General features: G+C 38.3%; 2 protein-coding genes across 6 annotated transcripts in view; both read right to left on the bottom strand.

Moving 5' to 3' along the window:
• The window catches only part of LOC122351049 (centrosomal protein of 120 kDa), a 23,877-nt gene extending 6,947 nt beyond the window's left edge, over positions 1-16,930 (bottom strand). For 2 of the 3 annotated variants that reach the window (XM_043247891.1, XM_043247892.1), the window contains exons 1-18: positions 16,761-16,930; positions 15,745-15,901; positions 14,633-14,747; positions 13,942-14,077; positions 13,273-13,421; positions 12,986-13,183; positions 10,710-10,934; positions 9,575-9,863; positions 8,680-8,845; positions 8,456-8,605; positions 7,214-7,396; positions 6,374-6,467; positions 6,151-6,294; positions 5,200-5,289; positions 3,796-3,888; positions 3,556-3,717; positions 763-885; positions 583-681 (exon numbers count right to left, since the gene is read on the bottom strand). In XM_043247891.1, the coding sequence (XP_043103826.1) occupies positions 583-681; positions 763-885; positions 3,556-3,717; positions 3,796-3,888; positions 5,200-5,289; positions 6,151-6,294; positions 6,374-6,467; positions 7,214-7,396; positions 8,456-8,605; positions 8,680-8,845; positions 9,575-9,863; positions 10,710-10,934; positions 12,986-13,183; positions 13,273-13,421; positions 13,942-14,077; positions 14,633-14,747; positions 15,745-15,901; positions 16,761-16,809 (2,622 nt within the window). In that variant the 5' untranslated portion in view covers positions 16,810-16,930. Of the gene's footprint in view, positions 1-582; positions 682-762; positions 886-3,555; positions 3,718-3,795; positions 3,889-5,199; positions 5,290-6,150; positions 6,295-6,373; positions 6,468-7,213; positions 7,397-8,455; positions 8,606-8,679; positions 8,846-9,574; positions 9,864-10,709; positions 10,935-12,985; positions 13,184-13,272; positions 13,422-13,786; positions 14,078-14,632; positions 14,748-15,744; positions 15,902-16,760 lie in introns of those variants that run through there. The other variant, XM_043247893.1, reaches the window with a different exon arrangement.
• Positions 16,931-17,996: 1,066 nt separating this feature from the next.
• Positions 17,997-27,924, bottom strand: znf608 (zinc finger protein 608). 3 transcript variants are annotated; one of them, XR_006251599.1, is made up of 9 exons: positions 26,949-27,924; positions 26,165-26,300; positions 25,661-25,748; positions 22,317-24,585; positions 21,573-21,966; positions 21,328-21,467; positions 20,145-20,300; positions 19,700-19,762; positions 17,997-18,792 (listed from the first exon to the last, which is right to left on the bottom strand). XR_006251599.1 is itself a non-coding variant. In XM_043246863.1 (9 exons), the coding sequence occupies exons 1-9, from the start codon at positions 27,594-27,596 to the stop codon at positions 18,773-18,775; spliced, it is 3,906 nt and encodes a 1,301-aa protein (XP_043102798.1). In that variant the 5' UTR covers positions 27,597-27,924; the 3' UTR covers positions 17,997-18,772. The 3 variants fall into 3 exon arrangements, 2 of the variants coding, with proteins under 2 accessions (XP_043102798.1, XP_043102799.1); XM_043246863.1 differs by having other exon boundaries at positions 20,153-20,300; XM_043246864.1 differs by lacking the exon at positions 19,700-19,762 and having other exon boundaries at positions 20,153-20,300.
• Positions 27,925-27,959: the final 35 nt, after the last annotated feature.

Below are 27,959 nucleotides of genomic sequence, written 5' to 3'. Positions count from 1 at the left end.
ATATATATATATATATATATATATATATATATATATATATATATATATATATATATATATATATATATATATATATATATATATGCACATATATATATATATATATATATATATATATATATATATATATATATATATATATGCACATATATACACACACACTTTTCTTTTTTTGTTACTGGATAATAAAGTTCAAAGTTGTCCAAAAGTTGTAAAAATATACTATTACTTTTTTCAATTTTTTTTTCCTTTTTTAATCTATTTGTTACATATATTTGACAATTTTTAAGTATTGTAGCACAAATAATTAAAACTGAAAACAACAATGCAAAGCCAAAAACAGGTTTGATTTTCTTTATGCAAAATATATTTTGGGATGCAAGCCTTTTATAAGAGTGATCCAACATATGATATTTCTCACAATGACACACAAAATAATCTCATCAGGTTAGAAAGATTAAAACTAGACTCTCTGAAAGCTTTCGCTCGTCATTTACAGCCGAGACGAGAGTAAAACATCATCACGTGACCTGACGGTGTGTGTGTGTGTGTGTGTGTGGAGAGTTAACCGGTTAGTCTTACCTGTTTAAACCTGGCCAGCTCCTTCAGCGCTCGACCCCACTGCTGCTTGTAATGTAGTTTAGATTTGGTCGCAGACTCCAGTTTCCGCTCCAGTTCCACCTTGATGATAAAAACACAATGATTCTCAAGCAGACCGGGTATAATGAGGCTCAGCTCTGGACTCGGCTCGGGCTCTCTGACCTTCTCGAGGGTCAGCAGGTTGATCTCCGACTGCAGACGGACCTCGGGCCGGACGTTCTGCTGATCCCGGTACAGCTGGAACTCCTTCTCCAGCTGCTTGTGTTTGCTCTCGGACTCTTGTATCTTTCATAGTCAGCGTGAAGATGGACCAAGAGACAAATCACAGAATAAAAGCCACGCTCTCAACCATCTGAACATTTGAGGTTTACACACACTACCAGCCGAAGCTTTTTCAACACGAAGATTTTTTACCTTTTCATTTGCATTTATTTCATCCAAAACAGTCACATTTAGAAACAGTTTTACTATTTAAAATATCTGTTTCAAATATGTTTTCAGCATCATTACTTCAGTCTTCAGTGTCACATGATCTTCAGAAATCAGAATAATATACTGATTTAATACAGAAAATAGGATTCTTTAATGAATAGAATCAGGATTCTGTTCATCATAGAACAGCATTTATCTGAAATAGAAATCTTTTGTTACATCAGAAATGTTGGTAACACTTTACAATAATTTATTGTTAACAGTAGTTAAATATATTAACATTAACAAACAATGAACAATGCATTTATTGCAGTATTTAAAAAAATATAAATACAATTTTATATATATATATATATATATATATATATATATATATATATATATATATTTTTTTTTTTTTTTTTTTTGTAACTTGTGATTTTAATAATGTATAAGTAAATGCTTAAATTAACATTAAAAAAATGAATTAAAGCTGTAGAAGTATTGTTCATTCTTAGTTCATGTTAACTAAATATTAACCTTATTGTAAAGTGTTACCGAAATGTCTTTTTCATAAACTTTGATTAAAGCATCCTTGCAAAATAAAAGCATTAATTTCTATATTAAAAATATATTCAAATAGAATAAATAGTAAACATTTAAAATATGCAAATAGAATAAATAGTAAACATATTTCACAATTTGACTGTATTTTGTATCAAATAAAGGCAGTGTTGGTGAGAAGAAGACTTAAATCATCAACATAAACGTTTGACTGGTAGCGTATGAAATATAATGAAGTATCTGTACAGGGTTAATAGACGAGTGTGTGAAAGCTGTCTAAGAAGCGCAGACAGCTGTGGTTTACAGTGCTGTTCATTACAGCTCCTGTGTGTGTGTGTGTGTGTGTGTGTGTGTGTGTGTGTGTGTGTGTGTGATCCGTCAGCTTGAACAGCTACTGCTGAAACACTTCAAGGGTGTTAGACAGCGTCCGCTCCAACTAAAACCTTACAAGCGCTCTCCATTCGACGCTTCTCTGTCTGACAGAAAGCAGACGGCAGAGAAACCTGACACACGAGGTCTGGAATTCACAAACGAGGAGAGAGCGTCCAGAAAAAAGAAGAAGAAGAAGAAGACGAAGAAAGACGTGGGAGGATTCTGCCCGGATAAACCGGTTAGAGAGTGTCGAGCGGGACGAATGTATGTTTACACGTTACTGACACCATATATGCTCCAGAAAGCTCTCATCAAGACCCCTTCTCTTTTCGCATGTCAGAAACCTACTTTGCTTGATTTGTTAGCGCTGCGCCGGGCCAGATGTTTTCTGGGAAAAAATGAGACGGCAGGCTGAAGTATTTCAGTAGGTGGGCTGTCTGAAGAAAGCGCTCGAGACGAGGAGATGCTCTATTTCACAGAGAAGCTGCAGACGAGTACACGACAGATAGAAAACTATAGAAAACAGATGCTGGAGCCCAGAAAACTCTGCTTTTAGTCTGACGATTACGTGGGTCAGCCTTTATGAGAACTACTGAAGATGTGGGGATGCATAAACATTTCAAGAATAACTGATTAAAAAAAAAAATATAGTATAAAATTTTTTTTTAAAATTAAAAAAATTTATATATATATATATATATATATATATATATATATATATATATATATATAATTTTTTTAATATTTGTAGTTACACAATGTGACATGTAGAATTTTAAACAAATTTTTAAAAGTGTATTTTTACATTCGCACTAAATGTGAAATGAAACGACTGTAATAGTGTCATCAAAACAACTTAATACAAGTCATTTTGCTTTTGTCATTTTAATTTTTCGTTCAGTGAATTTAACTTCCGCTTCAAAAGCATTATTTTGGATTTTAGACTGTAATATTTGAATGTTAGAATAAAATGTGATTCTTCACTGATAATATATAGGGATAAATTGTTACGATCACGTTTCATAAGTAAACCTTAATATGTAGGGTTTCATTGGACAGCACTGGGCAGTGTGTAAAATATATATGAAGAGTTAAAATATACAGCTGCAAAACAGTTAACATAATATTTTTATAATATTTATTAAATATAATATTAAAATCTTCAATGTGTACTCCAATTAATCTCAATCAAACTGGGTTATTTTTATTAGGTTAAAAACTAACAAAAAAAACAGCTAAACTAACAATAAAAATGATGAGAATATAATAATAATAATAATAATAAAATAAAAAAATAAAAAATAAAATTATATATATATCTTTCTCCAATTGGTCAAAAAATACAGAGATATGAATTTCTCCAAGCTCCAGGAAGGCGTTTGATTAGCTCTACAGTGTCACATCAAACACTAACACTAACATTACTCCAGCACGCTCTCACTGGATTACCGCTGAGCCTCTTCACTCCTCTCTTAAGAACGAGTGGATTAGCGAGTATTGACATCAGCAGGGGGGTGACCCCGTGACCCCAGGGTCACCTGACCCCTCCCGGCTCGTGTCTTTAAAGGGCCAGAGATCACGGTCACTGCCTGCGTGTGCTGTGTTTACCTGCTGTCGCTGCTGAGCCAGGAGATCCTCGAGCTGCCTGACCTTTGACCTCTCCAGCTCCACCTGGTGAGCGCAGTCCTCGCGCAGACGCCTGGCTCCGTCCTGCAGCTCGCGCAGACTCAACTCGTGCTCGGAGCGCATCTCTCGCTGCAGCCTCTGCGTCTAAACCAGACGAGAGCGTCAGAAACACGAGCTGGCGACACGCGCTCGGTGAAGATCGCTCCGAGGACTCGCTCTCACCTCGGTCTCAGCGTGAGCCAGAGCTTTCTCCCGCTTCTCCAGATCAGACAGGGTCTTCTGCAGCTGCTCCTCCAGGAGCTTATACTCCATCTCCTGAAGAAACAACGACAAAATACGCTTCCCGTTGATGTCTGCTTTGTTATGATCGCAGCTATTTGACAATTTAGAATCAGAGGAGGGTCTTTTGCAGAAAATCACTCCAGTTGTCCAAAAGATTTTTTTCTCAATGCTAATTAGTACTCCATCTCCTGAAGAAACAAATTAAATAGTTGTCAAATTTTAATATATTTATGGTAGGAAATTTACTAAATATAAATGATGATCTTTACTTTTGTTAATTTTGACTCATACAGCTATTTGTCTAATTTAGAAATATAACTGAGGACAGATAGCAAAAAATACATTATTAATTGTATTTATTAATTTCCAAATATCATATATATATATATATATTGTCCAATATATATATATTATATATATATATATATATTATATATATATATTACTATATAGAAATATATAGTATATTATATATATTTATATATATATATAATATATACACATATATATATCATATATATATATAATATATATACTTTACTAAATAGATAATATAATATACATATAATTTATGACTCATACAGTATATTGTTGTATATACTATATATATATATATAAATATATATATATATATATATATATATATATATATATATATATATATACATATACAGATAGCATATAAATATACATATATATAATACACATATATATATATAATATATATATATATACATATATATATATATATATATATATATATATACATATATATATACATATATATATATATATATATATATATATATATATATATATACATATATATATATATATATATATATATATATATATATATATATATACATATATATATATATATATATATATATATATATATATATATATATATATTTTTTTTTTTTTTTTTTTTTTGGAAAGATGCTGCAAAGTTCTGTAATTTTCTGAAATATGAACTTCACTTGCATTAACGAGTATAAAATATATCGTTGCATTGCTTTTTGCAAACACTTATACCGGGCAGTTTTTTGTATTTAACCTGCTGACATTGAAAATGATGCATGGTTCTTTTTTTGAGACTATTAGTTCATTTTTAATTGCCTGCATGCATATTTTACTTTTTTTATTTGGTATAAAAACACATAAATAAATAAAAAGTATTTGGCCCAGTCTGATCCATGGGAAATGTACCTAATATTACATTTCTTTCTATTATTTTGTTCTCAGTATTTAGTAAAAATGTCTCTTATCAACCTTGAATGCCATCTTCGATCAGCTCAGTTTTGGGTGTTTATTAGTTTTTCTGTGAGCTCGGTGCCTGACCTTCTTCTTGATGAGCGCCTCCCGCTGGTGATCTCTCTTCCTCCACTCCTCGGCCAGCGCCTGCATGTGACTCAACTCCTTCTGCTTCAGCTGAGCACAAAACAAACACGTTCACAACAACCACTGCATGGAAAACGACCTGCTGATTACTGAATCAAGGCAGGACATCAAACACTAATACAGGAATTCATAATAATAATAATAATAATAAAAACCTGGCACAGTTTAAGTTGACAGAACTTAGAAAAAGTTTTAAAGACCTTAAATAGCAATTTAAAAAATAACCAACATATTTCATTAACTGAAATAATGTTAATACAGTAGATTCAAATAATAAACATGAATTCAACACAAAACCTTAATGTACTAAGAAAACAATCAAACATGAGCCGTCGCAGGCACCAAAAACACTAATAAAATACAACACACTGAATGAGTCAAAATGATCCTTTTTTCTTTTATGACAAAAATCATTAGGATATTAAGTAAAGATCATGTTCCGTGAAGATATTTAGCACATTTTCTACCATAAATATATCAAAACTTCATCTCTGATTAGTAATATTCATCGCTGAGAGCTTCATTTAAACAACTTTAAAGGTGATTTTCTCAATATTTATATTTCTTCGCTCCCTCAGATTCCAGATATTTTCTAATAGTTGTATCTCAGAGAGATATGGTCCGATCATAAACCAGACATCAGTGGAGGGATGATTTATGCATAAATATCAATTTCAATATAACTGTTTTTGTGGTCACAAATGACATCGATTAGAGTTTTCCACCATATTGATTAAAACAACTTAACAGGTTTTTACCGTACTGTTTTTACCGCATGATTTCACCGCAGTAAAATGCTAACGCTTTTGAGCCGTTTTATCTGTTTTAGCTGTTTCAGGCTTTGCTCTGTGAACATGACAATGAAGAAGTCAAGGGTTTCCCAGGATTCACCTGATTATCAAACAGGTCCTCCTGCATCTCCTTCCACATCTCCAGCTCCAGCGCTGCCTTGTACTCCAGGGTCTCTCGAGGTCGAGTGACGGTCTCCGTCTCCCCGGGGCCCTGAGGAGGAGGAGCCAGAGCCGGAGCCGGCCCCTGGTCGACAAACATCACCTTAAACTCAGCCGCTCGAGCCACATTAACATTGAGATTGGGCGACGAATCCGAGCCTGACCTGAGACGATTCAGAGACGAGGACGTCTTGAGTTTTCACAAAGCCCAGATCTTCAAGAACGCTCACGTAAGAGAGCTCAGCCAGCTTCTCAGACCTACACACAGAACTCAGTTCAGCCCTTAAACTACACGGGATAAAAACACCAGCACCTTTATATCACAGGTCTTTTTTTTCTGATTTATTAAACCACAGAATAAAAAAAAAAAGCTAGCAGTGACAATGAGACAATGTCTCGTTTATATATTTATATTACTTCACAAAACTAACGAAAAATAACAATGCAACAAACTTAAAAAAAAAAAATTCTGTTCTAACGGAAGCATTCTCTTTCTGTTTCTCTTTTATGCCAAAAAACATTTATTCTCTTAAAAGTAAAGATAAAGATCATTTGCAATTTTCCAACTATAAATATCAACAGTTCATTTCTGATTAGTAATATGCATTGCTAAGAAATGTATTTGAACATCTTTAAAAGTGATTTGATCCATATTTAGATTTTTTTGCTCCCTTGGATTTCAGATTTTATAACAGTTGTCTCTATTGTCCGATCATAACCAACCAGACGTTAATGGAAAGATTATTTATTCTGCTAATGCATGAATATCAGTTTCAAGAAGCTGACCGTGCTTCAGGATCACATACCGTGTCGTCATGCTGTTTGTAGGTAATACTGTAAAATAATAATATTAATAGTAAAAATATTTCAGCATTGTGTTTTAAGGGCGCCATCTAGAGGTGCGTTCAGTGTTCTGCAGCTACAGCGATCTGCTTGGGATTGAACAGAATATGATCCGACAACTGCGCTTCACGAACATCTTTCATTGCTCAATCTGCACGAACCCGTCTGCTCTGAGGATGGGAATCCTCTGGGAACAGCTCTGTCTCCAGTGCTGCCGGCCCGCCGCGTCCAGGAAGCGTGTTTTCTCTGAGCTCAGGAGGCGAGACAGATGAATGCTGACAGAACCCAGCAGAACGTCTCCAGAGCTGGGCTCTCGGTGCCACATCTCCACCACCAGAGGAACCCTGGACACACACTCAGTCTAAGTCAACACGTCAAGCTCAGAAAGCCTGACATACGAAATCAGAGTCAAAATGTTCTCATTTAATTTAGGAGGGAGCTGAAGCTGAACGTTTGTACAGTTAAGACTTTCACTGGATCAAAAAAAACCTCTAAACTCTCCATGGGATGACGAAAGACATGCAGCAGAGCGAGCGCAAGATCGAAACCCGATCCAGTGGGATTTATAGGGTTAAAGGTCTGGGACAGTTGTATGGAAGCACTTAAGATAAGAAATCCCTTAAGGGAAGCCTTAATGAAACTTGGGTTGCAAAAAAAAAAAAAAAAAAAAAAAAGTAAATCCTGTGTCTCACCACAAACCAGTTTTATGCTTTTTTGCATAAAAAAAGGGTGTCTTAACATTTTTTGCATGAATATCTTAACATGCAAAACATCAAAATACAGATCGGACCCTCGAGCATGAGGTTAAACACTTGAACGTAACCAAGGTTTCATTAAAAAAAAAAAAAAGCATTTTCAGTAACATTATCTAAAACAAAGATGCAGTAGATGGCTTCCCCCGGTTCTCCCAAAGCGTGACACTTGACTGAGTTTTAACTTCTATGTGCTTAGCGAGATCTCGTTTCTGTGTTTTTAGTCAGCGCTTTGTCGACTCGTTAGAAAATGTAAGAAACTGGTAACACTTCATTTTAAGGTGTCATAATAGAGAGTAATTACCTAATTAGGTCAGCCAATAAACTTACATGACAGAAAAAGTACTTATGTAATTAAGTTACGGAAAAGCCTGTAATTAGATGTTACACACACGTTACAGAGTCTGTTACACAGCTACTTACACTTAAGTACAATCTTGATACACTTTATTTTAAGTAGCTTATGTCTGTGTTATATCCTGTAATTTTAATGGAACTAGAAATGTATTTAAGCGGGTTAAATCAAACTTAGTATAGATACACATGAAACACAATCCTGATGCACACCGTAAAATAAAGTGTTACTAAGGAGTCCCTTGCCTCAAGGAAAGCCTTAAGTCAAAATACGTTCACGTAACCGGGCGCTCTCACCGGAGGAACGTGTCCTGAAGCTGATTGGGTAAAGCGGCGAAATCGAAGGCGCAGTACGACTGCGGCAGAAACACCTCCGTGTTCTTCTTCAGCTCCACCGCTGGACCGGTCATGATGGGAGCCGCGCTGCCGAAGAACTGGTAAGAGTACCTGCGGTGGGAGGAAAGAGCGTTACGACACGAGCGAGGCGTGGCAAAGAGGAACGTGTGGAAGCTCAGGAGGACCTGAGGACGCAGTTGATGGAGAAGCTGGTCCTGAGCTCTCGGACGCTGCGCAGGTCCAGAGAGAAGCAGTAGTGATGGGCAGACGCAGGGATGGAGATCTTCGGAGCGGAAACGGAGATGGAGTCTGCGGCATCAGCTCTAGTTACGTCCGAGACAACAGGTGCGTCTGAAAGAACAAAACGCATTTCATATAATTAGTGAATGTTTCAAATCACTTTTGTGAAATAAAACGTCGTCATAACGGTGAAATAATGTTCACTGTGATTCGGTAAACCCAACACATTTATAGAAGAATGAAACGTTTTTGATCAAGTGATCATGCTAAATTTTAAAGAAATGAAACTTTTTGGTGTCGAATGGATAAAAGGCAATGGTTTTGAAAGAAAGTGGCAATGTTTTCAATCTTAGTATGGTTTTAATTCATGCATTTTTGGAAATGTTGTTGTTCTAAATACGCCTGCCAAGATATTTGGCATATTTTTTGGTTAATGTATGACATTCATTTTTTGCTCTAAAAAAAAAAAAAAAAAAAAAAAAGAAAAGAAGAAATTAAACAGAACACATTCTAATGTATGATTTAAAAAAATTAAGTTTGTTAAACTTTTATTGGTGCTTAAAAAGCCGTTTTCATCTCTGACCCATGTACTAAAAGTTTATGTACTAAAACATCAATGAATAACAGGATTTTGCTTATAACAATGTGTTCAAAGAAAGGCAATAAACAGATTATTTTGCTGATGCTAGAAAAATGTATACAGAATGTGTCAAATAACATTCTTAGTCTTTTTGTGAGTTGATGCTGAATTAAATTCCAGATCAAAAAAACAACAACAAAAAAGGCTTGATTTACACTTGTTTTGAAATGCATATGCTTTACTACTTTCACTAAACTTACTATGTGCTGTGGGCGGAGCCTGTCTGTCACACGCTGTGGGCGGAGCCTGTCTGTCAGACGCTGTGGGCGGAGCCTGTGTGTCGTCACTACACAGACTCTCAGCCTCGCTCTCAGAGTGCTGGTGTTCAGGAGAAGGGTCTGGAGACCGGAGAGGTCGGTCCGGTGATCTCCTGAGCGGTGACGGGGTCATCAGGGCTCTGGGCTCCTCTGAGGGACGTTCATGGCGGGCGGCAGGCACGGGCCCTTTCTTCACTGGAGTTTTAGGTCCATTTTCAGTGGGTATGTCTAGCTGTTCAGAAAAATATGGCTGTTAAAAAGACTGTAACCAGCCACAAACTATACACACACACAACATCAGAATCTAAAAAGTCATCAGAACATAAAACAAAAGCAATTATAACTTTAATAAAGCTTTCTTGCACTGCAAAAATAAATGACTGGCTACACTTTATATACATTAATTAAAAAAAAAAAAAAAAAAAAAAAAAAAAAAAAACCTTTTTATTAAGTTTAACTATGTACAAACAGAAAAAGATATCTAAAATATATACTATACCAACATAAAAAAACAAACAAATAAAAGACAAACAAATAGAAACTAATTAATAACACTGCATGTAGTACTTCAAACTCTTATGAGACTAATAAATCTTAATTTTAATTATGTTAGTAAATCAAGTTAAACTAAATGAAAATAAGAAATGTTGCCTTGGCAAATAAACAGAACTAAAATCAGTCAGAAATTAGAAATAAAATAAGTTTTCTTATATATGACCCTGGAGCACAGAAGCTGTTTTCTTTTATGCACAAAATCACTATAATATTAAACAAAGATTTTTACTTTAAGAAATGTTGTAAATGTCTTACTGTAAATACATCAAAACTTCTATTTGATAATATGCAAGAACTTCATTTGGACAACTTTAAAAGAGATTTTCTCAATATTTCATAATATTTAATCATCTCAACACAGATTACAGTTTGTTCAAATAGTTGTATCTCAGCCAAATATTATTTCATCCTAACATCAAGGAAAAGCTCATTTATTCAGCTTTCGTTGATTGACCCTTACGACTGGTTTTGTGCTCCAGGGTGAAGTTGATTTAAAGTAGGAGTTTGTGATATATGATCGGACCCGATTGCTGACGTCTTCGGCTCTCAGCGTCACCGAGACGCCCACGGTGGGCTGCAGGTCCGCAGGGACGGTCTGCAGGCTGGGCTTCGCTCGGTTCGGGGGCTGCAGGATGAAAGCTCCCTCGATTGTGGCAGGGTTTTTAGTGAGATCAGCGCTGCTCTTCATTAACCCAGACAGACTGATGTCAGTGCTGCCCAGAGACTGGTTTCCACAGCAGAGATGGATCTGTGTGCAAAACATTATCGGTCAGTTGTGTTTATTCTCAGAGGGCAGGCTTTAAGTAGAACTCATTTGAAGTTTTGGTGCTGCATATAACATTATCTACAGAATCATGTGCTAGTGATAAATGTTTGTACTGGTTACTGTATACAGGCCATCAGGACACAGCACAGATCTCATTAAAGAATTTGCTGATTTTCTAGTTAGTACTAGCCGCTGATAAAACCGTAAACTCTTCACCTGATTACAAGTATGGTAGAACCATCACCTCCATCACAAAATATCTCTTTTTGTAGCACTTTAGATACAGTTGCTCCTTTGCACTTAAGAAAGATAAAAGAAAACAATCTGACTCCATGGTATAATGACAACACACGCACCCTAAAGAGAGCAGCCCGGAAAATGGAGCGCAGGTGGAGAAAAACAATATTAGAGGTATTTCATATTGCCTGGTGGGAGAGTATCCTGTCATACAGAAAAGCATTAAAAACTGCTAGATCTGATTATTTTTCCATCTCTTTTAGAAAAAAACAAACACAACCCCCGGTATTTATTCAATACAGTGACTTAATTAATGAAAAATAAAACATCAACAGGTACTAACATTCCCCAAGAGTATAGCAGTAATGACTTCATGAATTTCTTTACTTTTAAGATTGATACCATCAGAGATAAAATTGTAACTATGCAGCCGTCAACTACAGTTTCACATCAGATAATGAGCTTTAGATCCCCTGAGGAAAAATTACACTCTCTCTCTATTATAGGAGAAGAAGACTTGTACTCAGCTCTATATTTCAGCGCGGCCTGGTGATACACACCAAATTGAGAATCTAACAGAATGCATAGTCGATATAAAAAAACAAAACAAAACTGGATGACGAGTAATTTCTTAACGCTACTTTCTGTACCTAGGTTTGACCGCAATCTTTCCTTCAAAAATCATGTTTCTAGCATCTGTAAAACTGCGTTTTCCATCTTAAAAATATATCTAAATTACGACCTATGCTTTCAACCTCTAATGCAGAAATATTAATTCATGCGTTTATGACCTCGAGGTTAGATTATTGCAATGCTTTATTGGGTGGTTGTTCTGCACGCTTAATAAACAAACTTCAGCTAGTCCAAAACACAGCAGCCAGAGTCCTTACTAGAACTAGGAAGTATGATCATATTAGCCCGGTTCTGTCAACACTGCACTGGCTCCCTATCAAACATCAGCTAGATTTTAAAATCTTATTAATTACCTATAAAGCCCTGAATGGTTTAGCTCCTCAATACTTGAGCGAGCTCTTATCACATTATAGTCCTGCACGTCCGCTGCTTTCTCAAAACTCTGGCCGTTTGATAATACGACAGATCATTTTCCTATCTAGCACCTAAACTCTGGAACAATCTCCCTAACTCTGTTCAGGAGGCAGACACACTCTGCCAGTTTAAATCTAGACTAAAGACACATCTTTTTAACTTAGCCTACACATAACACACCAACACACTTTTATTATTCAAATCAGTTAAAGGATTTTTAGACTGCAATAATTAGATCAGCTGGAACCGGGAACACTACTCCTAAAATACCATGTCCTTGTGACATCGTAAAAAGAATGGCATCTACGCTAATATTAGTCCTGTTTCTTTCTTAATCTGTTTCTCAGTTTGTCCAGACTAGATCAGCACACAGAGATTATGTTCATCAGAGACCAGAACACCTAGATGAGGTCACCGGAACCAGACACACACACACACACACACACTTTGCTGCTGTCGCCTCTGGCTTGCTAAATTGGGGACACTTAATTTCTAGTGATTATCATCGATTTGATTACAGAGACTTTCTCTGCATTTAATTAAAAAATTAAGTGTTTGATCTTGTCATTGTACATCACTATCAGTCTTTTCTCCTATTTTCTACTGTTCAGTGCTTTGATACAATCTGTACTGTTAAACACACTGAACAGATAAGGCGATTGACTGATTGATAGACAGACTGTTCGGGTCTACCTGAGATCAGTGTTTATCGGTCAGCTCTATCAGTGATAGTGTTTATCTGTGCTGACCTGCAGGAAGGGCTGCTGGCTGAGGAAGAGCTGCAGGACTCGCTCACTGCTTCGGACGCGGACGGACGCTCGCTCCGGCTCAAAGCTTGGACTCAGGAGGTTCTGGAAAGGTTCGCTGGTGACGTCGTTCCCCAAAAGAGTGTAATAAAAGAAGAACTCAGTCCCCTCGCTGGACAGCTTAGTCGAGCCGGAGATCAGCTGAAAGAAAATGTGCCGTTTATTCATGATGTACACTAATAAATATATTTAAGCGGATGAGACTGATATATGACAGTATCTCTAGTCACCTGCTCCAATTTAGTAGCAAACGCCACCGTTACCGACAGCACAAACATGTCGGAGCAGACATCTTCAGGTCCGATCTGATGAAAACCTTCTTCCTCGTTCAGAACCGCTTTGAGTTTACCAGAGTCCAGAGGAACCAGCGTTGGAGAACCTACAGAGTTTACAGTGAACAATGACACAGCCTAAAACAATGACATAGATGTCTTTCTAATAGTTAACCAATTAACTTTAAACAACAGCATCATTTCTATACGGTTTATTTTTTTATTTAGTTTGTATTTGCTTAATTTTACTTTAGAAAATGAATGTATTTTTCCAATTGGATTTTATTTGTTTGTTTCCGATTTTATTTTATTCGTTACATATTTTAAATTATTTTCTTCTTTTTTTTGTCATCTAATATTTATATTGCTTCATTTAAGCTGTTAAATAGTTTTTGTGGTGGAGAAAGTGTTTTCAAAAACATACATTTTTTACGCTGATTTTTACAACTATGTCTTACTCGACGGCACTGACCTGAGACGAACACGCATGCAGAACATGAAGCTTTCAAGCCCATCAACAGAAGCAGAGGACGGGAGGAGAAAAGGAAACAACAACACAAATACAAGCAAGAAAGAAAGCACAAACACCAGACACATCAGTGGAGGAAAGAGCAGAGCGTCAGGTACCTGGCCTCGGCGGGGCTTTCTTTGCTCTGAACTGCTCAGCTGTTGATTTGGTGTCATTCTCTAAGATCATGCTGATCAGAAGAGCGGGTTTCAGTTTCGTGTACTTACTACTGAGCAAAGAATGCCATTTAGGAGCCTGAAGGACAAAGAAGAGTTTCAGATGAGCCAAAACAAAATATGCATCTCAAACGAGATGCTGCTTTTAAAAGATTTAAACCTTCTCATACACAAGCAGTCAAACGAATGCAATCGGTAACACGTTTCTTCTGCTTACTGTTGATTTGATCAAAAATACGGTGAAAAAAATAGTGAAATATTATTGCAATGTAGATCAGCTGTTTTCTGTGTGAACGTGTGTTAAAGTGTAATTTATTTCTGTGATTTTCTGCATCATTTCAATCAATCAATCAATCAATCATTTTTATTTATATAGCGCTTTTAACAACACAGGTTGCATCAAAGCACTGTAAGCATTTCTCCGGTCTTCAGCGTCACGTGAGCTTCAGAAATCAGAATAATAGTTTGGGATATGAAAGATTAAAAAGGAGCACTATTTATGAAGGATGCATTAAACGGATCAAGTGTGACAGTAAAAACATTTATAACGCTGCAAAAGATTCTAAAGGATTTCAATAAACGCCCATCTTTTAAACTTTAGAAAGAGTTAATCCCAGAGAGCAGACAACCTGACCTGTTTGATCTCCTGCACTGATCTCAGATCGATGATGATATATCCCACACACTCTCTGGCAGACGTGCTGGAGTCCACAGCGTAACACTGGAGCTTGATGGGAGTCCTCTGGAGTCTGTGAGTGAAGGAAGAGCTGGATCAGAGTTAACCGATAGAGACGGGCGCCGCTTGTGAAGATTTAAAGCTTTTCAGAATCACTGGTTTGGTAGCAGCGGTTCGGAGCCGCATCAAACCGCCAAAGTCACATCGTTTCAGTAAACGAGGCTTCATTAAAACATAACCGTTTAAAAAAGATTTTTTACGTTTCAACCAATGCTGAAGCAGCGTCTATTGTAAAAGGGTGAGAAGTTGCTGTCTCTAACTGACCTCTTTATATAAGCTCTTTTGAAAAAGAAGAAAACAAGACTTCAATATATAATATTTTTAAAACCACACACACACAATAATAAAAAAATATATATAATAATATATATATATATATATATATATATATATATATATATATATATATATATATATATATATATAGTTTTATATTTTTATAAAATATTTACGTCTATATTTAAACTCATTATTCATATTATAAATAAATGTAATATTTAAAAATATTTTTCCCCTCAAATATATACATGCCTGTGTACTTAAATATACTAGTGCTGTTAATTGTGAATAATCGCATACAAAATAAGTTTTTGTTTACAAAGTATGAGTGTGTTTACCATGTATATTATGTATAAGAAATATTTAAAAAAATTATATATATAAATAAATAAATATATATGTATGTGTGTGTGTGTGTGTGTGTGTGTGTGTGTGTGTGTGAGCGTGTAAATAAATTATATGACTATAAATAAATATTTCTACAAATTTCCAAAGTACACACTGTACTTATAATACATATACAGAGTGCACAAAAACATAGTGAAAATAAAAACTTTTATTTTGAATGCAATTAATTGTTTGACAGCACTATTTATTATTTGTACTGCATTTAATGTATTTTGCGTAAAAAAATTTTTTTTTAGTTGATCTGCAGACGTATGTGGCATTTCAAAACGGCCAATCATTTTGCGAAGCAATGTGTTTAAATACTTCCTCCCATCCGTACTGACCGGTGCTGGTGCAGCGTCTTGCGGTCGAGCTCCCAGGCCAGCTCGGTGCAGAACTGCGGCTGTTCTTTGTGTTCTACAGGATCTGTGGCCAGAGTCTCTCCGTCAAAGCGGGCCTCGACTATCAGCGTGTGCCGTGGACTCCTGGGAAACTGACGGCCTGAGGAAGAACAACACGTCTGTCAGCTGCTTCAGAGGAATACATACTGGAAAAGTGCTAGGAATATAAACAGATGGCGAATTACAATGAGTCAAGGATATGTGAAACATTACTACAATTTAAACTAGCCGCTTTCTTTGTGAACGTCTATTTCTGTGAATTTTCAGCATCATTACTCCTCTCACGTGATCTTCAGAAATCAGAATAATATACTGATTTACTGCTCGAGAAACATTTCTGATTATCATCAATGTTGAAAACAGGTGTGCTGCACAGTATTTTTGCGGGAACTGTGCATTTCTATGCATAAGAGAAAATAAAGTTACATTAAAAAATATATTAATTAATGTAAGGATGCATTAAATTGATCAAAATGACAGTAAAGACATGTATACCGTTACAAAGGATATCTATTTTAAATAAAATCCTGGAAAAAAATTAAGAAAACAATTATATACAAACATTTAAGTTTAAGCATAATTTCACAGGATCTTAAAAAAAAATAAAATTATATATATATATATATATATATATATATATATATATATATATATATATATATATATATTATTTAGTTTTAAATAATTACCACAGTAATACCATGGTACAGTGATGGTATCAGACCACTATTATATTTATTTAATGTTATAATATATATATAACTTTTACTTTTAAAACTCTTTTATTAGTGATATAAGTTATATGTCAAGAAACGCATATTTACTCATAACTTATACGCATGTCAAGTCTCGAACATCACAGGTGATCGGTATGACGTAGAATCACGATTATTAATAATTAATATGATACTGAAATGATTTGATTTGACTGCGTGAGTCACAAATAAACCTTCCGTTACCTTCGAGAACAGAAACAACAATCAGCAGCTGCTCGGATTTGGAAGCCATCGCATCTCTCTGCGTTATTTTAACACTATCATAATAGTTTTAGGGTGGTTTTTATCTGTTGTTTGTTTTTAGCGCGTCTGTTGTGTTTAAATAACGACGGTAACTGTCACTCTGCGGCACTTCCGCCGGAAACAGCGGCGTGTTTGTGCGCGTGAGTGAGTCGCGCGCCCTCTGCAGGACGGAAGAGCGCATTACACGCTTCTCAAAAATCACTCATCTTTTGTCTTTTTATGGGAAATAAATAGCGGATGAGGAGTCGATGTATGTTTCAATTTGATGCTATATGTATTATATATACTTTGGTTTAATACTTGTATCGTTTTCACTGCGAACTAGTTTTAATCTGAATGATCGTTACCATGGTAACCTTAACTCCCGCCAAAAACACGTTTACAGAAAATACCATGAAAATATATTCTAGTAATATGAAGTTAAGCACCAAGGAACATTCACTCATTTATTTGCAAAGCCGTGTTTATAAAAGTAAACAAAAGATAAATATTGTTTTGTTTAGGCAGATTTTACATGAACAGATATTATGATTTTACCGCAGGTAACAAAAATATGTTCTAAAAACGTTCTTTTATGAATTGAATGAATTTTCATTGGATACCGACCAACCAGACAGCCTGTTTATTAGGGCTTTTTTAATCTTTTTTACGCAAACGTGAAAGGAACGTTCCATTTTATTATTTTAAACAGTATGGGAACTACTTTTGAATGTTTCATGAACATTTTAAAAAGAGTAAACGTCTCGGTAACACTTTATTTCACGGTTACAAATATTAGTTGCGGAGCGTGCATTTTACCAGAATATTAGCCATTTATTAGCGCTGAGCACATATTAATGCCTTCTTCTGCATGACCTGCGTAGGATCTACATCCCTAATCCTTAACAACTACCTTACTAAGCAGCAAATTAAGAATATATTGAGGGAAAGTCTTGGTTAATAGTTAATAAGTGTTACCTATTCTAAAGCGTTGCTAGCATTAGCATTCTTAAAGACCATAAAACTGAAAGAATGTTCTAAAAACGTTACTAGAAGAGTATTTGCTTTTAACCTTGCCAGAAGGTTACAGAAACATATATGGGATTTAATAACTTGGTTTATTTTCATATTCTTGCTGTAAACTTGACTTACTTTCACATCCAAGTGGTTTTCCACACTAAAGCAACCGTCAGCATGTAAAAACAACCTTGACTTTTTATTTGGATCGCCAAACATGTTAAGGCAGAGACAGTATAAAAAGCAACTGCAGTTTGATGATATAGCAGACATCAAGAAAAACGTATGACGGGACTCAACCAACCTACGCCATTGACTTTCTGTCCAGAAAACCACTTGTAAACATATTTAGTTCAATGCATACTATTAAAGTAACAAAGGACTAGGTCTGCCGTTTAAGTGAGGTGGGTAGACAACCATACATTGCACTGAATCAATACAAAGGTACATAAGCTAGTTATAGTCGCTGTTGAGCTTTGTTTAACTATGTACAACTATGTACATCATGATAATACTGTATGGCACTGAGATGAACTGTCGATTAACATCCACTTTATACGATACAATAGATTAATGGCTGTTAATACCAGTATATTCATGTTAATAAGTCAATGCGGAGCGAGCCACCTTACAGTCACTTAGAATCTATTGCAACCCGTCCTTTACCACACAGAGGTGATGAAATAGCAAATACATTCAATAGTATGGTTACAAGACAATATAAGTGCATACAAACAGCTAGATGTAGCCATTTACAGGCAAAATCCAATGAGCAGAGGGTTTACGTGGACCTTGTTGGTAACTGGCACCCGAAGGAAAGTTTTTCAGGTCCTTGTCTCCGCGTCGGGTTCCACTGCGGTCCTCCATTAATACATTCATTGGTTAGAAATGAAATTAGTCGCTGCCTCCAATGGAGGCGATGAGTAACACCATGGAATCGATGTCTGTGAAACATCTCACATCTTCCCGTCGTTTTCTGCAGATTAAACAGACAATGAAATGTTTCAAAATCTATCCTAAGAGCGTTTGCTGATGTTCCCAGTGAGTTGCGCGCATGTCATCTATGAATGTTCTCCGAATGGTCCAGTTATGCAATTAAACGATATAGGAACTTTAAGCTAAATTAAAACATTCTGTACATTCTTCGTTCCAAAGCAGTGACATTTTAAAGATGTGCATCCAGCCTTGAGAACATTATTAAACACCACATGACTCTAAAAATGTTCAACTCCTTCGTTTCAAGTATTTGTTAAGACCCCTTTATTCAAAGTTACATGCAAGATGAATATTTGGTCATGCATTCCAGGGTTGCCAGGTCTGCGGAACACCACCAGTCCAATTGCTATTCAAAACTAGCCCAACCTCATTTGAATTTTAGGTCGGTCCGCTGAGTTGAATTACCATTCCCTGGGGTGAGGTTACTTTAACCTGTGCACTAGAGCTGTCAAGAAAAAACTTTGAATTTGGAATATTTGTGGAGTTTTAAATAAAAACCACATTGGATTGCAAAAATGAATTTTAGGTGTTTGTCAGACAGCAGTAGATGAAAACATCAATGCATCAATATAAATATATATATACACAGTTTAAAAAATAATTTACAAAAAAAGATAGTTGTTTTATTTTATTGCTTTGAAGAAATATGCATTAGTAATACTGTGCCTTTTAAATTAGAATTAGAATTTAAGTGCAATTTGAATGTAGTTTTTCTGCCACTTTGAGAGCCCTACTGTGCACTAAGAAACTTCCCATGACAACGGTGTAAAAGTAGCCCAAATCTGACTTGGCAACCCTGACGCCTTCCCAGGGAATCAACGACATGATCTGCTGTTTGAGCTACAAGAATTATTTAATCGCAGAGGTAATTGCATTAGTGTTCTCACCGCTGGAGCAGGTCTGCGTCGTCGTAACTTGCTGGTTTGCAACCAGTGCCGCAGAACTCAAACCTTAAGGGTCGTAGATCACAGAACATTACAATCAACTCTCACCACATGCTTTCTTCACTGTAAACACGCTTAAAGGGCTCGTATCACTTTTTTCAAGCAAAGTCGTGCCCCCGAAACCATTCATAGTTTAGCTTTTCGTGAGCGTTTCCACTCTCTGCATTTAAATGTTCACACAAACAGCATTCTTGACAACACGGAGAGAGGGTTTGTGGTTCACGAGTCAAAAAGCTTGAGTTATGCAGTGTGCATTTGGCATAAGACTCGGCAAAAGCTTTACTACATTCATCTGTCAAGTTACAGAAGTCAGTCTTGGAGACTCTGTTAGACTCCTCATGATATGAGCCCTTTAATGAAGGCTAGAGTGAGTTCAGGTGTTTTTGACCTTTTCACCTTGAAAGGGGTCATACTGGCCGGACACCAGCGTATAGCTCATGCCCAGGTGAGTGAGATGATGTGCCTGAAGGTGGCGGCCGAAGGGAACCGATTCTCTCTCCCGGTCAGTCTCCCGTTCCTGCTCTGGAGATCCTCTTTCTCCGGGCTGTAGGAGTAAAACACCACGTGTAAACAACTTCGAAATACATCGAAGACAATATGTGTCTCTTATTGCCATGTATTTTATTTGATCAGACTGCCAAGGAATACTCTGTGCTGTCACCTCGACTTATGTAAACAACAACACATGTGTAAAATGTAAAGGACCTACATGAAACCATCAGATTAACGGTCTAATTCATTTAAGTACTTCAAGCGCGTCACTATAAACACTGTTTTGTGAGTCCATTGTGTACACAATTCCCAACAATTTCGCAGAAATGTTGTACACTGCAAAAAAAAGTATTAGTATTTTTGTGTTGTTTGCTAGTATAAATATTTAAGCATTTTCGATTCAGGATGTGTTTTCTGAAAACAATATACCCATATTTTGTTCATTTTTAATTTAAAACCAGCAAAAATATGTGCCAATGAGGTAAGAAAAATAATTATTTTCCTTGCCCCATTGATATTTTGGCCTGTTTTGAGCAACTTTTCACAAACAAGCCTGCAGTTATTTATACAGTAAAAAAAAAGGCGAGCATGTTTCAAGAAGGGGATCTCAAAACTGTTTTCCTAACTTATCTATTTTAAGTTAAATTGTGCTTATAAAATAAATAAATACAGAATCTGTGTTTACATTTTAAACTTTTTCTTGTTGTTGTGTTTTGTTTTTCACCAGAGTTACTGGACCACAATTTAAACATAACATAATATGCTATTTTACTGAAGAAAATTATTTATAATAATCTTCGTTTTTCGTCACTGGTATCGTTATCGCAATAAATAACTGAAATCATCGTGATGATTTTTTTTAGGCCATATCGCCAATCCCTCTTGTCAAGTAAATGCATCCTGATTCAACAAATCTTATATATTTATACCCGAAAACAACACTAAAGTACTAAGCAAGAAAACCATTTTCCGCAGTGTATCTAGAACAATTTTAGCTTCCCGGTTTCAACCACGTTTAGGTCCACATTATAAGCCTTACTAAAAATGATGATACTTGTTTTTTGAAATGAGATACATACAACAGGAGATTTGCCATGATACGGCAGGAGAGGATGCGACAGAAGCTCTAATGCTGTCGAATCTGTCACTGGTTTGCTGCTTTGAGCCCCTTCCGAATCCTCTCTCCCTGCCGTTTTTCCATATAGAGGGTAATGGAAACCTAGAATGGAAAACGCACAGCTTATACTTTACAAGCAGTTTGTTGTACAAGCTCCACTACACGAAGGGTTTGGTGTCATGTTTACTATGTACAGAAGACGATTACCTGGGTAATTATGCACCAAAGCCGGAGACATCACTCTGTAAGCATTGCTGCTCGTCTCACACAGGTGTAAATAGGGGTAGGAGTGCTGAAACTGGATGAAGGATTGCTGGGGTGACGACGCAGCCCCTCTTGCATTCTGCGAGTCTTCAGACGTCTCACTCGCTATCTCGTCCCCCTCGGGTCTGGTACTTTCCTCGATGACCTCGGCAGCCGTCTCACACTTGACGTTCTGGAGATCGGCCTCCAGCCTGGACTCGGGCTCTAGAGGCATGTGCCAATCTTTCCCCTTGTCTGGACTCAGACTCATTTCCTCTGAGATCTTGTTGACCTCTTGATTTTGCTGCTTCACATATTTGGACTGATAAGAGTGGCTCCAGGACTGAGATTCTGAAGCCTAAACCCAGAGGAACATCTACTGTCAAACAGTTTCTGCTCTGACAAGCAATGAAATTACACACCTTACAGGGAAGCCCTTTGTTATGAAACAGTAGCCCTGTGAAACTAGTGTTTTAATGTTCTTTGTCATGGAAAATTTCAAAAGGATGGCATCGTCTTAGAAATAAATATGCTCTCAATCATCAAAGAATCCTGGCAATTCGATCATTTGATGATTAAGGATCATATTTCCAAAACAAACATACTTTGGATTGATATTCCAGCAAAACCAAGGACATTTCTAGAAGTCTGTTATTGTCTTTAAAAGAACATTTCCTCATTAAATGATAAGTAACATCAGTAACTTACATTTAGAAATGTTACATTTGTGTCCGCATTTGATTTTGAGTTTGAATTCTCCAAACTGAGGTCTTCAGATTCCTTGAGGACCCCTTGTTCTTTAGACATGGAGATATGGGACGATTTCCCCTGTTGCTGCTGAAATGACAGCTGCTTGTCCAAATCCACGTAGATGAAGCCAGGTTTTGCACAGTTAATCTTAACAGAGTTTGCCCCTTTATGAATCGACTGGGGAGAGCTTAGAAATTGTTTTTGCTCATCCTTTGTTCGTTCCTTTTGCTCAGATCCTCGTCTGACTTGACCTCTACTCTTGCTATACTGCATTTCTTCACAGCATGCCTCACTGAGCGGTCTGTGGGAGCCGGGCATCATTAGAACCTTCTGGTCCATGGAAACACCCCGGCTGTACTGTCCATAGTACAAAGACTGAGCCAGCGCCGTGTGCGTCTCAGCATACTGAAGCTGTGATTGGGAGTGGCTAGAGGATTCTGAGCTTTTTATATCCTCACTTAAATCTCTCAAATCATCCTTTGTCCGACCGTAAGGTGAGGCCACTTTATGGAACGAAGTGGAATTGGCTTGCCCAGAATGCAAGTAACCTGGGATGCAATGGGATTCATAACCGTGGCTGTGAGATGCGGACTGGACCTCTTTTCCTGGGGTCACCGTGGGAGCGGAACTCATTGAGGGAATTTTGGGATTGATGTTGCTGTTTGAGTTTGAATCTTGTGTCGAGTTCCTTCTGGACCTTGAGTTTGACCCACCGTCCTCAGCTGCATCGGATATGTCGGAGTATGCAGGGCTGTTGGTTTTAGCACTCACTCCATCTCCGTTTGTAAGAGGGACGCAGTCTGTTCTTGCGGAGCTCCCGATGGACGGACTCGGTGCGTTGTCCGAGAAGGTGTATACCTTGTCGGCCTCGGCTCTGATGCTCGCCATGCGGCTTTCTTGCGTTTCACTTGGACCGTTTACAACATCTTGCTTGCTCAAGTGCTCTTTCAAGAGGCTCACAGGAAAGTCTTTACCGATACTCTTTGTGTCGTCTGCTTTTGTGTAAATCGGGTCACTTTTGGGACTCCGGGGATCTTTACAATTCCTGTCCTTTAATCGATGCTTTTCCTTTCTCTTACTGTCTTTGCTCAGAACCGGGGTGGTGTTGGCCATGTTAACTTGTGCAATAACTTCCAGCTTTGGCTTGATTGGTTTCAGGGAGAGGTTCTTGGCTTTTGTGAGGGCAACAGTCGGAGAGGCCTGATGAGATGAAACGTCTGTGATTTTAGTGGAAAATGCAGCAGGCGGGATAGCGGTCAGCTTCGGAGGAGCAGGGGCGGCGTTGATGAGTCTGTTGGTTCGAGACTTAGCTAAGCATCTCTCAGTGAACCCTTCTTTCTTAACTTTGCTACATATGTCCCTCTTATCAATAGCACCCTCCGCTTCTAGCTTAGGCATCTCAACAGATGTGTTACGATCCGTCATGAGGCAGTTCTCAAGGACCACGGACATGTTGGAAATGAGTGGGAGGTTGCTCAGATCGTCAATTGCTCCGTCTTTATTTGCCACATTTGGGCGTAGTTTTGCATTGGCTATGGGACTGCTATCATTGTTGAGCAATGCTTTCCTGCTTTTCGGCGAACCGACCGCATTGAGTTTATACATGCTTCTGGGCTTCTTGGAGATGATGTTCTCCGGAGAATCAAAAGGTACCGAGCTAAGCCCTTCATCAAAATCTGAAAGTCTGTCCTCGCTCTCCACCTCAAACTCTTGCTTTCTTTCACTGTTCAGGTGAGCGTGTGACTGGTGGTAACGGAGACCGTTGATATGTTTGTACTTCTTGTTGCAGTTCGGATGCGGACAGTCTATTAGCATTGGCGACGCGCAAACTTGATCAAGAAACACCGGGTCGGATTTACCCTGAGGGGTGGAAGGAGCGCTCCTGGATTTGGCTCGTATCCTCTTCCCATTCCCATTCCTAATGTCATCCGAGACCAAGCTTAAATCGAGATCGGCCGGGGCTTTGCCTTTCCGTTTTCCGCACATAAGTGGATTGGATTTGATGTCCTCCACGGCGTAGTATCCAGGTGTCCTACAGCCACTCAGGTTCAGACTCCCTCGTCTTCCTTTGTTGCCAATCCCCACACCGCGCCTCTTGTGAGTGAGTCCTCGTATCTTGGAAAGACTCGGGTCTGCAGCTGGTTGATCTGGTATGGCCAGCCGCATCCGTTTACCACGTCCACGTGCGTAAGGCATTTCAGAATCACTCATTGGAGATTCACAGAACCTAGTTAAGAACAACAAGGAGTCATGAGTGTATGTAAATAAACAAACTTTCTTTAAATGAACAGATCTAAATTCAAAACAGAATCTGGACCTAAATGTACAATATATATAAGGGATGGTAAGATTCACAGCATCAGTAAAAGTTAATGATTATAATAAAGTGTGTATCGCATACAAGGTGCATCATTGATACTATTTGCATCAGTAAAAACTCATTTATTTATATAATTCTATATAAATAGAAAATTATATATTTGTAGATGCATTGTACTTTTATTATTTAAAAAGTCACCAATCATTTTTTAACAGCAGGAGCATAGAGTGATCCTACTAATATCCAGATACTACCAAACTGTCCCTAGCAATAATTTTGATCAAACAATTAAATATATGTATATGTTTTTGTAATTTCAGACGCATATCATAACGTTGATATTAGCTAAGAAGTTTCATTAAATATGTTAAAAACTGCACGCTTTGGATTTGCACATCGCACAAAAAACGCAGCATCACATTTAGAAGACAGCAGTCCAAAACAGTTCAAAAGCGAGCTCTCTTCAGGAATTAACACAGTTGCATCAATCAGTTTGACAAAGCAGAGCAAACGGAAAGCGAAAGCGCAATCTATGGCTATTATTAGCTCCTTATATAAAGCATACGGACAGAAAGACGAATTTTGTGCTGAAAGTCATTATGAACATTAACAACAATTTTATAAAAAATGCCTTTATATTTAACTTAATGTTATTCAACTGTTAGCTAAAATATGCACAAAATAAAAACAGTGCTAAAATAGGAGCGTGGGGATTATCCATCAATCAGATGCATGGGGAATTTGTGTTTGTTCCTAAAGCAACAGCAGAGTGTTCCTTCACAATCATCTCGAGTCCAATTTAATGAACATTAAAATAAATAGACGTTCAGCGCTCTTATGCTGCTGTAATGTTGTTGGTTCACAAAATCAAATTTGTGCAATTATTGTCTGCTACACTACATTTGGCCTCAGTTATGGAGATGCACGTACCTAATATGTACATTAAAAGTCAAGCGTTGAAGAAGAAAGGGTGGTGTTTTACCGTGGTGGAGCCCAGTCGTGCTTGGTGCAGTCCAAGAGAGTGCCCACATAGGTCCTTTTCCTCCATGTCACATTCACAACTAGAACCCCTGAAACCAAAGAGAAGGAGTCCAGTCAAGTCAGCATTATTTATAAAGTGCTTTTTTGCCCCTTTGAAATATTAAAAGTAATAAACACCCTAAATATTCCAAAATGCATATGCAATCAATAAATAAAACCCACATCTGTGTTTTCAAACGCATGGTGTACTTGATCTCAGCGATGGAAGTTAAGATGGTGGTCTGCAATTTTAATTCGCTTAATCAATATGCAACCAGTGTCTCCTCTTCCTTCAAACGCTTCAGTCTCCCAGCTGCTTTGAAAACGCAGTCCCGTGGAGCTGATGGCAAAACTCGCCCTTCTCTCGTCGCGCATTTGAAAACAACGATGAAGGAGAAATAGCGAGGCCAGACACCAACTGAAAGCACGTGCACGTATTGTTTCGCACAGAACGGCCAGCTCTCACCTTCCTCCGTCTCGTGCCACACAATACCCTCCAGATTGACGCTCGTTCCTGGCTGACATGGCTCCATGTAGCTGGACTCGAAGGCTTTCTCGGCTTCCTGGGTGTTAGTTCCGACCGACCGTGTCTTAACGCTCAACTGGAGAACGAGAGAGAGCACAAACACAGGGCCAGCTGAAGCATAATACAGTTGCAGACAGTTTCTCGTTGATCAGTTGCATCAAAACATCGGACAGATTCTGCAGTGGAAAACACAGAACGGCTCCTACAGCATGTCGTGAAGGATGTCGCCGGAATCAAGGCGAAATGAAAAAGACATAAGGGACAATAGAGCAGAATGGCCAAGACTGGAGGGGGTGGAGCTTGTCTCTATATTTAAAACTGTAAATAACACACGAAAAGCATCTCGGCTTCAAACGAGCCAGTATGTCTTTGTCCAAAACAAGCAGGGGGAATTACGATGCTCGGGTTTCCAATGGCAACAGACGTGAAGAATTCAGCACGGGCTGCGTTAAACAAAGGAAATGGCTGACAAACAAAAGAAAACCTCTTTATTTTGACATCGCGATGCAATGTGTGTGTGTGTGTGTGTGTGTGTGTGCGTGCGCGCGCGTCTGGCGCTCGTTTTGCTTTGGACGGATCTCGACGGCCGCGAGGAGGTTCGCGCATAACGCACAAAGAAGCAGGCGCCTTCTCTCTCCGGCGCGACCGTCAGACACACAGACACCGAGTCCGCCATCAGCTCCACAGCGCGTCGTGATCGCGGCCGTCGCGCGCGCGAGCTTACCGTTCTCAGGCTGTGCTCCTCGGTGTTTGCGTGGTCAACAATAGCCGCGTCCATCCCGCCCCTGCCGACGAGGCTCTCCGTTCCGTTCTCAGAAAGCGGCCCAAATTCATCGCCGGGCTTCTCCTTCCGCGTCTTGGCCGAGTCCTTCTCCCTCTTCGCTCCTCTGCTCGGGGTTTTGCCCTTCTTGCCGTCTTTGGTTCTGCCGAGCGGCGCCGGTTCGTCGCTGTCCACCGGCGCTGGTGCTGAATTCATCTCTCCGCCGCGTCCTTGAGCCTCGCGCCGCTTACCGACGCATGCTTTGGGAACGCCGCTCGCGATCTCCGGCGACGGGAACCGATCCGCGTCCGTGGCGGAATTCCTGCGTTTCAGCTTGAATTTCTTGGGCTCCTTGCAGAGGAACGGCTGCGTCAGGCCGTCGAACGCGGCGCCTCCTGCGTTTGCGCAATTGTATTCCAGCGCCTCGCGACCTTCCGCCGCGCTTTTAACGCTCAAAACGCGATTCATCTCCAATCTCTGTCGATCCTTCTCCAAATCCGCGTCCAGGTCGATGATCAGATTCCCGACGCCGATCTCCCAGTCATCCCCGCTGTCGTCCGGATCCGTTCCTTGCGTCTTGGTTCTCTGCTGAAGGGAGGAACTGACTGACATTCTCCACACAGGATTTCTGACAGAAAACGGTGATGAATCCTAAATCAAGTGGATGGGAGGGTATTAATCACACACGAGTGCTAATGGAAACCGAATTAGCCCGGTGCTGGTGAAAACATCTCAGATCAACATGTGTAGACTAACTAAGGTTTTTAAGGATTGGGATTGTGTTGCAAATGAATCCGTCAATAAGTGATGGAAACATCGTTTCAAAAGTCTCGACTCTTTCTCCCACAGATCAAGGCCTTAAAAAGTCAAATCAAAGCAGTAGAGTCATTCAAAAAATGTCGCAAAGCATGAATATCTTGCTCAGCATCAAACATCAAAACATTAAAACCTCGAAATGCTTCATAAATAAAGTGA

This window comes from Puntigrus tetrazona, chromosome 8 (assembly GCF_018831695.1).
Source record: "Puntigrus tetrazona isolate hp1 chromosome 8, ASM1883169v1, whole genome shotgun sequence".
NCBI lineage: Eukaryota > Metazoa > Chordata > Actinopteri > Cypriniformes > Cyprinidae > Puntigrus > Puntigrus tetrazona.
The sequence above is the reverse complement of the archived record's forward strand: the minus strand, read 5'-3'. Positions and strand labels throughout refer to the sequence as shown.

Excerpts from the sequence above, each read along its gene's own strand:
- znf608 (XM_043246863.1), bottom strand. The coding sequence starts at position 27,596 with ATGTCAGTCAGTTCCTCCCTTCAGCAGAGAACCAAGACGCAAGGAACG. Across the intron at positions 21,468-21,572 it reads TTTGGTGCATAATTACCCAG|GTTTCCATTACCCTCTATAT; the intron begins GTAATCGTCTTC and ends TTTCCATTCTAG. Across the intron at positions 18,793-19,699 it reads GACGCAGACCTGCTCCAGCG|AAAACGACGGGAAGATGTGA; the intron begins GTGAGAACACTA and ends TTTAATCTGCAG.